The 14,642-nt window shown below is 65.2% G+C and overlaps 1 protein-coding gene across 1 annotated transcript; it reads right to left on the bottom strand.

Moving 5' to 3' along the window:
• Positions 1-472: 472 nt before the first annotated feature.
• RASAL3 (RAS protein activator like 3) lies at positions 473-14,442 on the bottom strand. Its single transcript, XM_075134107.1, has 18 exons — positions 14,028-14,442; positions 11,285-11,403; positions 11,079-11,163; positions 8,176-8,264; positions 7,988-8,076; positions 7,779-7,911; positions 6,829-6,927; positions 5,360-5,896; positions 4,745-4,889; positions 4,361-4,505; positions 3,502-3,738; positions 2,753-2,954; positions 2,504-2,613; positions 1,509-1,821; positions 1,280-1,417; positions 1,003-1,202; positions 827-902; positions 473-751 (listed from the first exon to the last, which is right to left on the bottom strand). Exons 1-18 carry the CDS (start codon positions 14,440-14,442, stop codon positions 602-604), a joined length of 3,282 nt encoding a protein of 1,093 aa, XP_074990208.1. The 3' UTR covers positions 473-601.
• Positions 14,443-14,642: the final 200 nt, after the last annotated feature.

The following is a 14,642-nucleotide window of genomic DNA, read 5'->3' as shown; positions in this document are numbered from 1 at the left end:
CGAGGGGTCCCCATGGCCCTGTTGTCCCCAAAGTGTCCCCATGGCCCTGCCCCGAGGGGTCCCCTGTCATCTCTGTCACTTCCCCAGGTCCCCATGGCTCTGCTCCAGGTCCTGCCATCCCCGAGGGGACCCCATAGCCCTGTCCCCAAGGGTCCCCATGGCCCTGCCCCGAGGGGTCCCCGTGGCCCTGTCGTCCCCAAAGTGTCCCCATGGCCCTGCCCCGAGGGGTCCGCTGTCATCTCTGTCACATCCCCAGGTCCCCATGGCTCTGCTCCAGGTCCTGCCATCCTCGTGGCCCTGTCCCCAAGTGTCCCCATGACCACGTCCCCAGGGGTTCCCATGGCCCCTGACACCCCCGTCGCTACCCCAGGTCCTGAGAGGTCCCAGGCAGGCGTAGGGTGCTGGGGACAGGATGAGATTGGGGACAGAGCCCCGAGCGGTGGCAGGACACAACCGGGCACTTTGTGATGGTGACACCAACGCTCTTTATTGCCTGGGGAGGGGACACCTCACGGGACGGGGATTAAACACCCTTCGGAAAGACCCAGGAGACGGTGAGTGACCGGGCTGCGGGGACACGTTGGGGACAAGGGGACAGCCATTACACGCTGGTGGCCTGAGCATCATCACCGCTCTCGTCCCAACCCCGCGCCACCATCCGGCGTCCCGTCCTCCCGGGGTGGCCCAGGGCTTGGGCGATGGCACCCCGCAGCTCCGCCTGCTCCCTCTCCAGCGCCGACAGCCGTCTCTCCTGCGTGGGGACCGCATCAGCCCCCACCCGCGTCCCTCTTGTCACCCGTGGGTGCACCCACGTTCCGGCTCTTACCAGCTCTCGGTTCTTCTCCTCGCTGGCCTTCAGCCTCTCCAGATCTTTCTTCCTGGTGCCTTCAGCCGCCGTCAACCTAATTGGGTTGGGGATGAGCCGAGACCCCGACCCACTGGTGGGGCACCCACTGGCGTGGAGCACCCACTGGTTTAGGGGTTCCCGATCCCCATCCCCACCTGGCACCCAAATTGGCGGCGCGGGCGTTCGCCTCCTCCAGCTGCTGCCGGAGATGCTCGAGCTGCTCTCGGTGCTGACCCTGCTCCTGCCGCAACCCGCGGTGTTGGGCCTCCATCTCGCCCGCCCGCGTCTCCGCCAGCCGTAACTTCTCCCGGTTCTCCGCCACCTCCTTCCGCAACGCCTCGATCAACCGCCCGTGCTGGAGGGGGGGGACGAGAAGGTGGGGGGTCGGCGGGGCACCCCGGTGGGTTTGGCTGCCCCCCACCCCGGGGTTACCTTCTCCAACGGGCGGATGGCGTAGAGCTCGCCCTGTGCCGCCGCCGCCGCCGCCGCCGCCGCCTCCTCCGCGTAGCGCTGCCACGGCACCGTCGACTTGCGCGGCAGCGACACCGACGAGCGCAACTTCCCACGACCCTAACGGCACCGGCGGCACCCGTTAACGCCAACGTCCTCCTCGGAGCACCGACCCCGACGCGAGGGTGGCGTGGCGGCTGCCGTGGCTTACCGGGGCGTCACGGGGGACGAGGGACCCCGGGTTGTCCTCGGCTGGTGGCTCCACCACGTTCTCGGCGCTGCTCTGCTTGCGTAGGCGCCGGGCGGCTTTGCTCTGCGCCGGCACGCTCTGGGTGCGCTGCACGTTGCGGCGTTCCCGGCTGGGCGGTGGTGATGGCACCGGTGCTGGTGATGGCTCTGGTTCTGGTCCATCCTCCCGGCCCCGGACGCGGCGGATGCTGATGAGGGATTGGCTCTTGATGAGGGGGCTGTGCTTGCTCAGGTCCCGTGGTGGCACGAAGCCTGGTTTGAAGTTCTCCGCCGGGCTGCAAGGGGAGATGAGGCGATGGCTTGGGCGGGTACCGGGGTGGTGCCGGACCCAGGAGGGGCCAGAACCATCCCAAACCCAACCAGCACCAGAGGCACCCCAAACCCGGTGGGGATCGGACCCATTTCTTGAACCCAGCCTGGACCTGAAGCACCTCAAACCCATCTGGGACCAGAAACATCCTCAAAACCAGCTGGGACCAGAAACGTCTCCCAAACTCAACTGGAAAACCAGAACCATCCTCAAAACCAGCCTTGGTCTGGACCACCTCAAACCCAGCTAGAACCAGAGTCACCCCAAACCCAGGTGGGACCAGAACCACCCCGAACCCGGCCAGGACCAGAACCCCCCGCCTAAATCATTCTGGGACTAGAAACACCTGCTGGACCCAGCCTGGACCAGATGTGTCCACCAAACCCAGCCCAGCAGAACCATCCCCTGAACTGGGACCAGAACCATCCCCTGCCTGGACCACAACCATCTGCTGAACCCATCAGGGACCAAAACCGTCCCCTGAACCAACTGGGACCAGTGACTCCAAGCCCGTTCTGATCCAGAATCTCCCTAGACCCAACCAAGACCAGAACCACCCCAACCCCACCCTCGCGTCACCCCTCTACCAAAGCTCCTTCTGGCCCAACATGTCCACCCTGGTCCCATGTGTGTCCCTGTCCACCCACCGGTACCTTCGCTCCGTGGTGGAGCTGAGCCGGACGGAGACGGGGACAGGGGTCCCCTCCCTGATGGCGGTGAGGATGGTGGGCAGGGGCTCGAGCTCCTCCTGCGTGGCCTGCCAGGATGAGACAAGGACATTATGGGGACAATGGGTGGCCTTGTGTCATCCATGGGGCAGTGGACACCAGCTCTGTGTGTGGGGAGGAGGTGGCCAGTCTCGCCAGCTACCCTTGGGGACAAATGGGTGGTGGCACCTGGTCCAGGCTGGAGAAGATATCACAAAGCAGGAGGTGGAGAGTGGCAAGCTCCAGGGCCAGATCCACGTAGCCATCGTAGGTGGCCATGTGGACGCTGCTCTCGGGATTGGCCACGCTCTGCAGGAAGGCCGTCATGGTGCTCCAGTTATGCTCCAAGAATTCGTTCATGAAGCCCATGTAGGCCTCCTTCTCGCCAAACCTGGGGACCACGATGTCCGGTTACCTGGGGGCCAGGCGATGGGCCTGGGCCACCACCATGGTCGTGGGCCACCACCACGGTCATGGGCCAGGCCACTTTCAAGATCATGGACCAAGTCACTGCAATGTCCCTGCACCGTGCCGCCACCCTGTCTACAAGCCAGGACATGGGTGAGGACACTGCCATGTTCTTGGACCAAGCCACCCATGGGTCAGACCACCACAGGTGACACATGAGGCTCTGCTGCTGGGACACATCAGCCCCATGCATGGAGTGCAGATGTTCTCTGCTGCCCCATGGCTGGTTCATGGCATGTAGGAGATGTCCCTGCTTGCCCTATAGCATGTAGGAAATGTCCCTGCTGCCCCATGGCGTGTAGGGGACATCCCTGCTGCTCCATGGTATGTTGGGGACAACCCTACCGCCCCAGGACCATCCATGGAACATGCCACACAGCATGTAGAGGATGTCCCCCCCCTGCCCCATGGCTTCCCCATGGGGATGTCCCTCCCCACCGGTACAGGTCTCGTGCCCTGCCATGACGTACGTGGTGAAGTTGGCCAGGTTCTGGATGACCTTGGCCACGAGGGTGAGGGTACGGGCGGTGGCCTCACTGGGGTACTCCTGGACGAGGCCGAAGAGGCTGGGGGACATGACGGCGGGGCAGAGGAACCGCAGGAAGAGGGAGGCCGAGACCAGGCGCTGCCCGATGGGCGCCTTGCCCCGCGCCGCACACTCCTCCTGCCATGCCGCGAAGATCTCGCCCAGCTCTGCTGGGAAGGCGCTGCGAGGAGAGACACCTTGATGGGGGCTGGGGCAGGTGGGTGGTCCTGGAGCCCACCCTGTGTGCCACCATGATGTGCTGTGGGACACGGTGCCCACCATGTCTATGCTTGTACCTGTGTCGGTCCCCTGTGCTTGTCCCCAAGATTGTCCTCAGGTCCTTCCTGGTGCCCATCCCCATGTCCATCCCAGGGATGGTGCCCATCCCTGTCCCTCATCGCTGTCCCCAAGCTTGTCCCTGGGTCCTTCCTTCTGCCCATCCTCATGTCCATCCCAGGGATGGTGCCCATCCCTGTCCCTCATCGCTGTCCCCAAGCTTGTCCCCAGGTCCTTCTTGGTGCCCATGCCCAAGCCCATCCCAGGGATGGTGCCAGTCCCCAAACCCATCCCCATGCCCACCCTGGTACCAGTGCCTGTCCTCCTGCCCATCCCCATTCCTGTCCCCAAGCTCATCCCTGTGCCCATGCCCATCTCCAAGCTTTTCCCCAGGTCCTCCTGGTGTTGGTGCCCACCTTCATGCCTGTCCCATTGCCCGTGCTGGTGTCCATCCCCAAACCCATCCCTGTGCAGGTGCCCACCCCCATGGCCATCCCCATGCCCACTCAAGGGCTGTCCTCCCTCACTCGCAGGACGTGGCGATGCGTTGGAAGGTCTCCTCGCAGACCTGCCGCAGGTTGTTCTGGTTGTCAGAGAGGTCAAGGCCGGCGCATTTGCTGGGATCAACCTCACAGCTATCATCCGAGGTGCAGAGCTGGGCCACGGCCTCACCTGGGCACCAAAGGGACAGCCCGTAAGGTGACCAACCAGCCACCACCATGGGCATGGCTGTGACAAGCCCCCACCACATCCCCATGGATGTCCTGGGGGTGTCCTACAGCCCCGTAATGCTCTGCCCATGCCCTGCACCCCATAACACCCCATAGCACCCTGCAACGTCACGCCCAGGATGTCCTGCACCCCGTAACACCCCGCAGCGTCCCACAAAGACCGATAACATTCAGACGTACCCAGCGTGTCCTGGAGGTACTTGCCCCCCACCAGTTTCATGTACTCATCGATGGCCTTGGTGGCCAGCGTGTTCTCACGGAAGATCAGTGCCTCACGGTCATCGAAGCGGTCCAGCTCGGCCACCCCGAGGTCGATGAGGAACGACTGCCAGGTGGACGTGTTGAAGGGCTCAGTGGGCACCCATGGGCCCCAAACAGCCTTGATCAACCCACCCTGAGAAGTGCCAGGATCTCCTGGCACTCCCCTGAATTGCATTTCCCATCTCATCCCACCAATCCCATCCCAACCCAACTCTCCCATCCCATCCCATCCCATCCCAACCCATCCCAACTCATCTCAACCCAACTCTCCCAACCCATCCCATTCCAACTCAGCCCAACCCAATTCAACTCAACCCAACCCATCCAACCCAACCCAAGTCATCCCAACTCAACCCAACTCATCCACCCCATCCCATCCCATCCCACCCCATCCCATCCCAACCCAGCTCTCCTGGCACCCCCAACCCATGATGTCCATCCCGCCCCAACCACCATGCCCATGGCACCCCAGGCAGCACCCATCTTGCCCTCACCCACCCTCCCCACATCCCCCATGGTCAGCACCCGCTCCACCTTGGCCTTCCCGGTGCTCTGCAAGACACGGACCAGAGCACCGGCCAGCTCCTCCTTGTGCCGCACGGCGATGGTGGGTTCCAGACGGGCGCACAACTCCCGGTAATGGAAGGTGATGAACTCAGCCAACTCCTTGTAGCGTACGATGGGCAGCACCCGCACCTCCCGGTAGCGCCCGCGCACCCTCACCGACGGCACCCGCTCGCCTCCCCCAGGACAGCTCAGCGGGTACCAACGCTCCAAGGGTTGCCGGGCGGCCGCCAACTCAGCCAAGGGGACGGTGATGGAGGCCACCGGTTGACCGGGGTGGTCATCGCGGCAAAGGGAGAGGGTGAGGGCATGGGTGGGTGGTAGGGCGGCCAACTGGAAGAGTTCACCCCAAAAGAGCTCGCCATCGGGACCGGCCACCTTGGCGGTGGTACGGGCGAAGAGGGTGCCGTCCAGGTGGAGGTGACAACGGAGACGCCGCCGAGGTGGCAGGTCCCGCGCTTCGTACACCCACAGGCTCAGCGCCAGCTCCAGCCGCTCGCAGTTGTCCTGTCGGGGTGGGGGACATGGGTGGGGGGGTCAAGGGGACAAGGGGGACGTGGTGGGGTGGGTGAATCTGAGGCGGGGGTTGGGGGGACAGGGTGCGGGGGACAGGGAGTTCTGCGGGTGGAGGTGGGGACGGGGGGAATGGGGACAGGAGGTGACATGGGGGGACAGGGGACACACATGGGGATGGAGGGGACATGGAGGGACAGGAGGGGACATAGGGGACAGGGCAGGACATTGGGGACAGGAGGGGACAGGGGGACTGGAGGGGACCTTGGGGGACTGGGAGGGGACGTGGGGGACATGGGATTCAGTGGAGGAACTTGGAGACAGGAGTGGGACAGGAGGGGACATGGGGGACAGGAGGGGACACGTGGGACAGGAGGGGACACAGGGGACAGGGTAGAACACTGGGGACAGGAGGGGACATGGGGGACAGGAGGGGACAGGGGATTTTCCAGGGAGATGTGGGGACAGGAGGGCACATGGGGGATGGGAGGGGACATGTGGGACAGGAGGGGACATGGGGGTCTGGAGGGGACACTGGGGACAGGAGGGGACATGGAAGAATAGGAGGGGACAGGGATTCCGTGGAGGGACATGGGGACATGACGGGACGTGGAGGATTTGAGAGGACATGGGGGACAGGAGGGGACATGGGGACACGGGTGGACAACCAAATCCTCAGGGGGACAGGAGGGGACGGCCAAGCCCCCAGGGGACAGGAGGACACTAGGGGACACGGGGCTGTGGGTGCCTGCAGGGCACCAGCGTGGGGTGGGGGGTTCGTGCCTCAGTTTCCCCACCCAGCCCTGCCAGCAGGCCTCATCCTGCCCATTGGGGAGACAGGAGGACAGCGGGTGGCCCCTCATGTCAGGGTGCTGGGGGTTCCCGTCCCCAGCAGGGGTGTCCCATGGGTGTCCCAGCGGTCCCACCTTGTTGGGCTGCACGGTCCGGCGCAGGTTCTCGATCCAGCGGTCGCGCTCGGCCAGGGACGTGCACCCGAAGGACCGGCTGCCCTCACCCGTGATGATCTGGGTGCAGGGAGGGTGTCTGGGGAGCACCCTAGGGTGCCTGGGGGGGATTGCGCTGGGGGGGTCTGGGTGCCCAAGGCCGAGGGCTGCGCTGGGTTCTCCCGTTGGGGTGCTCTGGGTGCTCAGTGGGGGTGCCCTGGGTGCCTTTGCAGCGTGCCTGGGGTGCCCTGGGTGCCTCTCCAGGGTGCCCTGGGTGCCCCTTCGGGTTGTCTGGGGTGCCCTGGGTGCCCATCCAGGGTGCTTAGGGTGCCCTGGGTGCCTCTCCAGGGTGTCTGGTGTCCCCTGGGTGCCCTGGGTGCCCATCCAGCGTGCTTAGGGTGCCCTGGGTGCCTCTCCAGGTTGCCCTGGGTGTCCCTTCGGGTTGTCTGGGGTGCCCTGGGTGCCTCTCCAGGGTGTCTGGGGTGCCCTGGGTGCCCATCCAGGGTGCTTAGGGTGCCCTGGGTGCCTCTCCAGGGTGCCCTGGGTGCCCCTTCGGGTTGTCTGGGGTGCCCTGGGTGCCTCTGCAGGTTGCCCTGGGTGTCCCTCCAGGTTGTCTGGGGTGCCCCGGGTGCCCATCCAGGGTGCTTAGGGTGCCCTGGGTGACTCTCCAGGTTGCCCTGGGTGTCCCTCCAGGTTGTCTGGGGTGCCCCGGGTGTCCCTCCGGGTTGTCTGGGGTGCCCTGGGTGCCCATCCAGGGTGCCCTGGGTGCCCTGGGTGCCTGTGCAGGGTGTTCTGGGTGCCCTGGGTGCTCCTGCGGAGGGCCTGGTACGCCTTGGGTGCCCCTCCAGGGTGGCCCGGGTGCTTTTCCAGGGTGCTCTGGGTGCCTTGGGTGCCTCGCCAGGGCACCCTGAGCACCCACCCAAGCCCATTACCTGAAAGCAAAACTTCTCGCCCACGATGCTGCCGTGCACGGGCCGGACGATGACATTGTCCCCGGTGAGGTCCAGCTCAGCCGCGCTGGGCGGTGGCAGCAGCGACTCCCGCGAACCGCTCCGGCTAGGGACCCTACAGGGACGGGACCGTCACCGGGGCACCCTCACCAGCACCCGTGTCCCCCCCCCACCCCTCCGCCATGCCGTACCTCTCGCCGTCCAGGACCGTCGCTGCCGACGTCTCGGTTTTGGGGACACCACGACCTTTCCTTTCTCGCAGCCTCTTCCACAACAAGCCCTGGATGGGGTAAGGAGACGGCTGCCGTGTCACCCATGGGTGAGGCTGAGCACACGGGGTGCGGGGGGGGGCTGGGAGCGGGGTGGGAGGGGTGCCCACCTTGACATTGCTGAACTGGGAGGTGGGGGAGGTCTCATTCTCCGTGCTCCTCCCGGCACCCCGGGTGCTCCTCTCATCCGCAGCTGAGCCTGGAGGGGCACCCAGCATCAGGACCCCCGCCTTTACCCACGCCCCGAGCACCCCAACACCATGCCAGGGTTTGGGGGGGGCAGGATACACCCATACCCCCCCCCACCCCTTTGGGAAGCATCAACCGAAGCTGGAGGAAGGACCCAGGCGCCTGGTTCTGGGTGCCGAATCCTGCCGGCACCTCACCGTATCTGTAGCCCCGAGACACAACCAAGCTTTGGGTGCTGAAAATGGGTGCTCGTGGGTGCCAGGGAGAAGGGGGCAGAGGGATGTATCCTGCTGCCTTGGCTCCGGTGCCCGGCGCCGGTGCTCAGCCCTGGTGCTGCGATGCCGCGATGCCAAGCACCCACGCAGGATGATCCCCACCCCGGTGCCGTGTGGGTGACGGCCCCGGTGCCAGGCGGGTGCTGGGGTGGGGGTAACTCACCTCCCTGCGCGGTGCAGAGCAGCCAGCGGCGGGGGCCCATGGCTGGCGGCGATGCCGTCTGCCCGCGCTGGCGAGGGGCGCGGGGAGGAAGCCGAAAGCGTTTTATCGCTCGGATCAGCAGACGCAGCGATGGGGAGGAAGCGGTGACGGCGCAAGGCAGCCTTGCACCCGCGCTTCCTCCGTGCACCCTGCTCGGCGTGGGGCACGGGGCACGGCGTGGGGCATGGCACAGGGCTTGGCATGGTCTGCTGCATGGCGTGGTGCACGGCATAGTGTGCTGCATGGCACGGCGCATGGCGTGGGGCATGGCACAGGGCACGGCGTGGTCTGCTGCATGGCGTGGGGCACAGCATAGTGTGCTGCATGGCACGGCGCATGGCGTGGGGCATGGCACAGGGCTTGGCATGGTCTGCTGCATGGCGTGGGGCACAGCATAGTGTGCTGCATGGCACGGCGCATGGCGTGGGGCATGGCACAGGGCTTGGCATGGTCTGCTGCATGGCACGGTGCACGGCATAGTGTGCTGCATGGCACGGTGCATGGCGTGGGGCATGGCACAGGGCTTGGCATGGTCTGCTGCATGGCGTGGTGCACGGCATAGTGTGCTGCATGGCACGGCGCATGGCGTGGGGCATGGCAGAGGGCACGGCATGGTCTGCTGCATGGCGTGGGGCACGGCACGGTGCACGGCATAGTGTGCTGCATGGCACGGCGCATGGCGTGGGGCATGGCACAGGGCACGGCATGGTCTGCTGCATGGCGTGGGGCATGGCATAGTGTGCTGCATGGCACGGCGCATGGCGTGGGGCATGGCACAGGGCACGGCGTGGGGCATGGCACAGGGCTTGGCATGGTCTGCTGCATGGCGTGGGGCATGGCATAGTGTGCTGCATGGCACGGCGCATGGCGTGGGGCATGGCACAGGGCTTGGCATGGTCTGCTGCATGGCGTGGGGCATGGCATAGTGTGCTGCATGGCACGGCGCATGGCGTGGGGCATGGCACAGGGCTTGGCATGGTCTGCTGCATGGCGTGGGGCATGGCATAGTGTGCTGCATGGCACGGCGCATGGCGTGGGGCATGGCACAGGGCACGGCGTGGGGCATGGCACAGGGCTTGGCATGGTCTGCTGCATGGCGTGGGGCATGGCATAGTGTGCTGCATGGCACGGCGCATGGCGTGGGGCATGGCACAGGGCACGGCATGGTCTGCTGCATGGCGTGGGGCATGGCACAGTGTGCTGCATGGCACGGTGCATGGCGTGGGGCATGGCACAGGGCTTGGCATGGTCTGCTGCATGGCGTGGTGCATGGCATAGTGTGCTGCATGGCGTGGGGCATGGCACAGGGCACAGCATGGGGCATGGCACGGGGCTTGGCATGGTCTGCTGCATGGCGTGGTGCACAGCATAGTGTGCTGCACGGCACAGCGCATGGCGCGGGGCATGGCACGGGGCTTGGCATGGTGCATGGTGCACGGCACGGTGCACGGCACGGGGCTTGGCGTGGTGCATGGTGCATGGCACGGTGCACGGCGTGGTGCATGGCACAGGGCATGGCGTGGTACATCATGTGGTGCGCGGCACGCGGCACGGCATGCTGCGTGGCACGGTGTGCAACACGGGCACAAAGTCTGGCGTCTGGCACGGCATGGGCGCAACATGGGGCATGGCACGAGGTGCGGTTCGGTGCACGGCACAGGGCATGGCACGGGGCATGACTGCGGAGCACGGCACGGGGCACGGGGCACGGCACAAGTCATGGCCATGATGCAAGACGTGGGGTGTGGGGCATGGGGCACAGTGCATGGCACAGGGCACGGTGCGTGGTGCATGGCCACGTGGTGCATGGCACGATGCACGGCACAGGGCACGGCCAGGATGCATGGCGTGGGGCATGGGGCAGTGCACGGTGCCTGGCACGGTGCATATCGTGGTGCACAGCGCAGGGTGCATGGCACAGGGCATGGCTGTGGTGCACGGCACAATGCACGGTGCATGGCCGCACGGTGCACGGCACAGGGCATGGCCGTCACGCACGGCCACGGTCATACGGTGCATGGCACAGTGCATGGTGCAAGGTGCATGACCACATGGCGCGTGGCACGATGCACGGCACAGGGCACGGCCAGGACGCATGGCATGGTGCAAGGTGCACGGCGCACGGTGCATGGCACGGTGCATGGCGCAGGGCACGGCCACAATGCACGGCGCAGCGCACGGTGCATGTCGTGCGGTGCATGGCCACGACGCAAGGCACGGTGGATGGTGCACGGCACGGCGCGTGGCTGCAATGCATGGCACGGTACGCAGTGCACGGCCGTACGGTGCACGGCACGGGAGCTGCGCTGGACCTGCACGCGTGCCGGCGCGGGGCGAGCTCGCTCACCGGGGTCCCTCCTGCCGCTCGCCGGGTGCAGGGTGGTGCTCTCGGAGATGGAGCTCCCCGTCCGGTTCCTGCTCCTGCACGAAGCCTGGTGGCACACGGGGGTCAGGCACCGCCGTCCCCAGCACCCATTTGTGCACCCTGTCACCCAAGGGACTCCGGCACAAGCCCTTGGGTGTCCAGGGGACGCTTGTCCCCCATGTCCTCACCTCCTCGTCCCTGCCCACGAGGACCAGATGTCCGTCCACCAACGAGAAGTTGGAGACGTCCCACACCGGGGCATCAGGTGCTGGAGCCAGCGGGATCGATGGTATCCCATGGGTGCTCACTGGGGGTGCAGAGCAGGGTGTCAGGGGGAGACTGGGTGCTCACCGTGCCCCCGTCACCCATGGGCAGCGTGGCAGTGCCAGGAGACATGTGGCTGTGGCCATGCCACTATAGGTGTGACAATACCAGGGCACATGGGGCCATGGCTGTGGTATGGTTGGGGTGATGGTGCCAGGGGACATATGGCCATGGCCATGCCACCATGGGTGCGGTGATGCTGAGGGACACGTGGCCGTGGAGGTGCCACCATGGGTGCGGTGATGCTGAGGAACACGTGGCCGTGGAGGTGCCACCATGGGTGCGGTGATGTTGGGGGACATGTGGTCGTGGAGGTGCCACCATGGGTGCGGTGATGCTGAGGGACACGTGGCCATGGAGGTGCCACCATGGGTGCGGTGATGCTGAGGGACATGTGGCCGTGGAGGTGCCACCATGGGTGCGGTGATGTTGGGGGACATGTGGCCATGAAGGTGCCACCATGAGTGTGACAATGCCAGGGGACATATGTCCATGGCCATGCCACCATGGGTGTGGTGATGCTGGGGGACATGTGGCCATGAAGGTGCCACCATGAGTGTGACAATGCCAGGGGACATATGGCCACGGCCATGCCACCATGGGTGTGGTGATGTTGGGGGACACGTGACCATGGAGGTGCCACCATCAGGGTGGTGATGCTGGGGGATGTGTGGCCGTATCACAGTTGGGGTGACAGTGCCAGGGGACACGTGGCCGTGCCACCATCCGCGTGGCAATGCCAGGCCACACACGGCCATGGCCGTGCCGTAGAGGGGCCAAACCCAGGTGATGGCCCTGCCCCAGAGCCCTGCCTGCACCGTGGGTGGCCCTGCCGGAGCCAAGCCGGTTTTGCCAGATCCTGGTGCCGCGGGGGCTGGCACAGCTCCATGTGCCGCCACCGAGCCCCGTGCCGGGCACACACAGGGACTGGGGCCACGTGTGGGTGGGAGCGGGTCCTGGGGCCAGGTGGGATGCGGCCATCCTGCACCCATGGGTGCCCCCCCCGCCCAACCCTGGAGGACGCCTGCAGGCAGGAGCTCCCCAACACCAGCAAAGCCTGGCCACATCCTGCACCCCTCCGCATCCTCCTCTGTCCACATCATGGACCAGCACCCTATGCCCCCCACCGTCGCCCACCAACCCCCAGCCCATCACCCGTCAGCCCTCAGACTCCAGCAGTCACCATCAACCATCACCACCCATCACCCCCCACCCATCACCCCAGCTCATCACCCATTGTCATCACCTAACACCCATCACCCCTCAGTCCATCACCCATCATCACCACCCACCACCCCCAACCCATCACCCATCATCACCCACCACCCATCACCCCCAATCCATCACCCATCATCATCACCCACCACCCATCACTTCCCCCATCAACCATCATCATCACCCACCACCCATCACCCCTCAGTCCATCACCCATCATCATCATCCACCACCCATCACCCCTCAGTCCATCACCCATCATCATCATCCACCACCCTTCACCCCTCAGTCCATCACCCATCATCATCATCATGCACCACCCTTCACCCCTAATCCATCGCCCATCATCATCACCCGCCACCCATCACCCCCCAACCCATCACCCATCATCACCCACCACCCCCCAACGCATCACCCATCATCACCCATCACCCATCACCCCCCAACCCATCACCCATCATCATCACCCACCACCCACCACCCCCCAACCCATCACCCATCATCATCACCCACCACCCCCAACCCATCACCAACAACCACCTACCACCCATCACCCCCCAACCCATCCCCCATCATCATCACCCACCACCCATCACCCCTCAGTCCATCACCCATCATCATCACCCACCACCCATCACCCCCCAACCCATCACCCATCATCATCACCCACCACCCATCACTTCTCCCATCACCCATCATCATCACCCACCACCCATCACTTCCCCCATCAACCATCATCATCACCCACCACCCATCACTTCCCCCATCAGCCATCATCATCACCCACCACCCATCACCCCTCAGTCCATCACCCATCATCATCACCCACCACCCATCACCCCCAAGCCATCACCCATCATCATCACCCACCACCCATCACTTCCCCCATCAACCATCATCATCACCCACCACCCATCACCCCTCAGTCCATCACCCATCATCATCACCCACCACCCATCACCCCCAACCCACCCATCACCCATCATCACCCACCACCCTTCACCCCCAACCCATCACCCATCATCACCCACCACCCTTCACCCCCAACCCATCACCCATCATCACCCACCACCCATCACCCCCAATCCATCACCCATCATCACCCACCACCTTTCACCCCTAATCCATCGCCCATCATCATCACCCACCACCCATCACCCCCCAACCCATCACCCATCATCACCCACCACCCACCACCCCCCAACGCATCACCCATCATCACCCATCACCCATCACCCCCCAACCCATCACCCATCATCATCACCCACCACCCACCACCCCCCAACCCATCACCCACCACCCCCAGCCCATCACCAACCACCACCACCCGCAACCCATCACCATCACCCACCACCAGCACCCTGACCCCCACCCTCCCCATCACCCCCATACCTGCAACAGCATCGTGGAGCACCTGCTCAGCCTTGGCACCGCTCTCCACATGACCCTTCTTCTTGGACATGGAACGCAGGTACTTCTGCAGGGTGGCCTTGCCACCCTCGGGTCCCCGTGTCTCCTTGGTCCCCTTGGAGGGGGCCGAAAAAGCCCGTTGGAAGAGGGACCGACGGGTGCTGGCTTTGGGTGCCCCCAAAGTGGAGTTGCCCTTTCCAGCCCCGTCATCGGGGCCATCAGACTCGGGTTGGCTGTAGGAACGTTTCCAGCCCTGCAACCGGGTCCAGCGCCGGCTGCCTGGGGACCCCGTGCCCCGTTCGGGTTCCCGGTCACCCATGGGTGCTGCCGTTCGCCATTTGTAGGTCTTCAGTAGGGTCGGTGGTTCGGGTCCCAGCGGGGGTTTCTCCACCTCCATCTGTGGGATTGGGGAGAACCACGTTAGCCATGGGGTGTCCACGGGGGGAGCTGGGTGGGTGGGTGGTGGGAAGGGCACCCTTGTCTGGGCACCCCCAATCTGGAATCCCCGCCCAGGCACCCCTCTTCGGGTGCCCCATCCTAGTATCCCTGTCGGAGCACCCCCACCCAGGCACCCCAATCCTGGCACCCTTATTGGGG

This window comes from Calonectris borealis, chromosome 31 (assembly GCF_964195595.1).
Source record: "Calonectris borealis chromosome 31, bCalBor7.hap1.2, whole genome shotgun sequence".
Lineage (NCBI taxonomy): Eukaryota > Metazoa > Chordata > Aves > Procellariiformes > Procellariidae > Calonectris > Calonectris borealis.
Note: the sequence above shows the minus strand (reverse complement) of the source record. Positions and strands in the feature narration are given on the sequence as shown.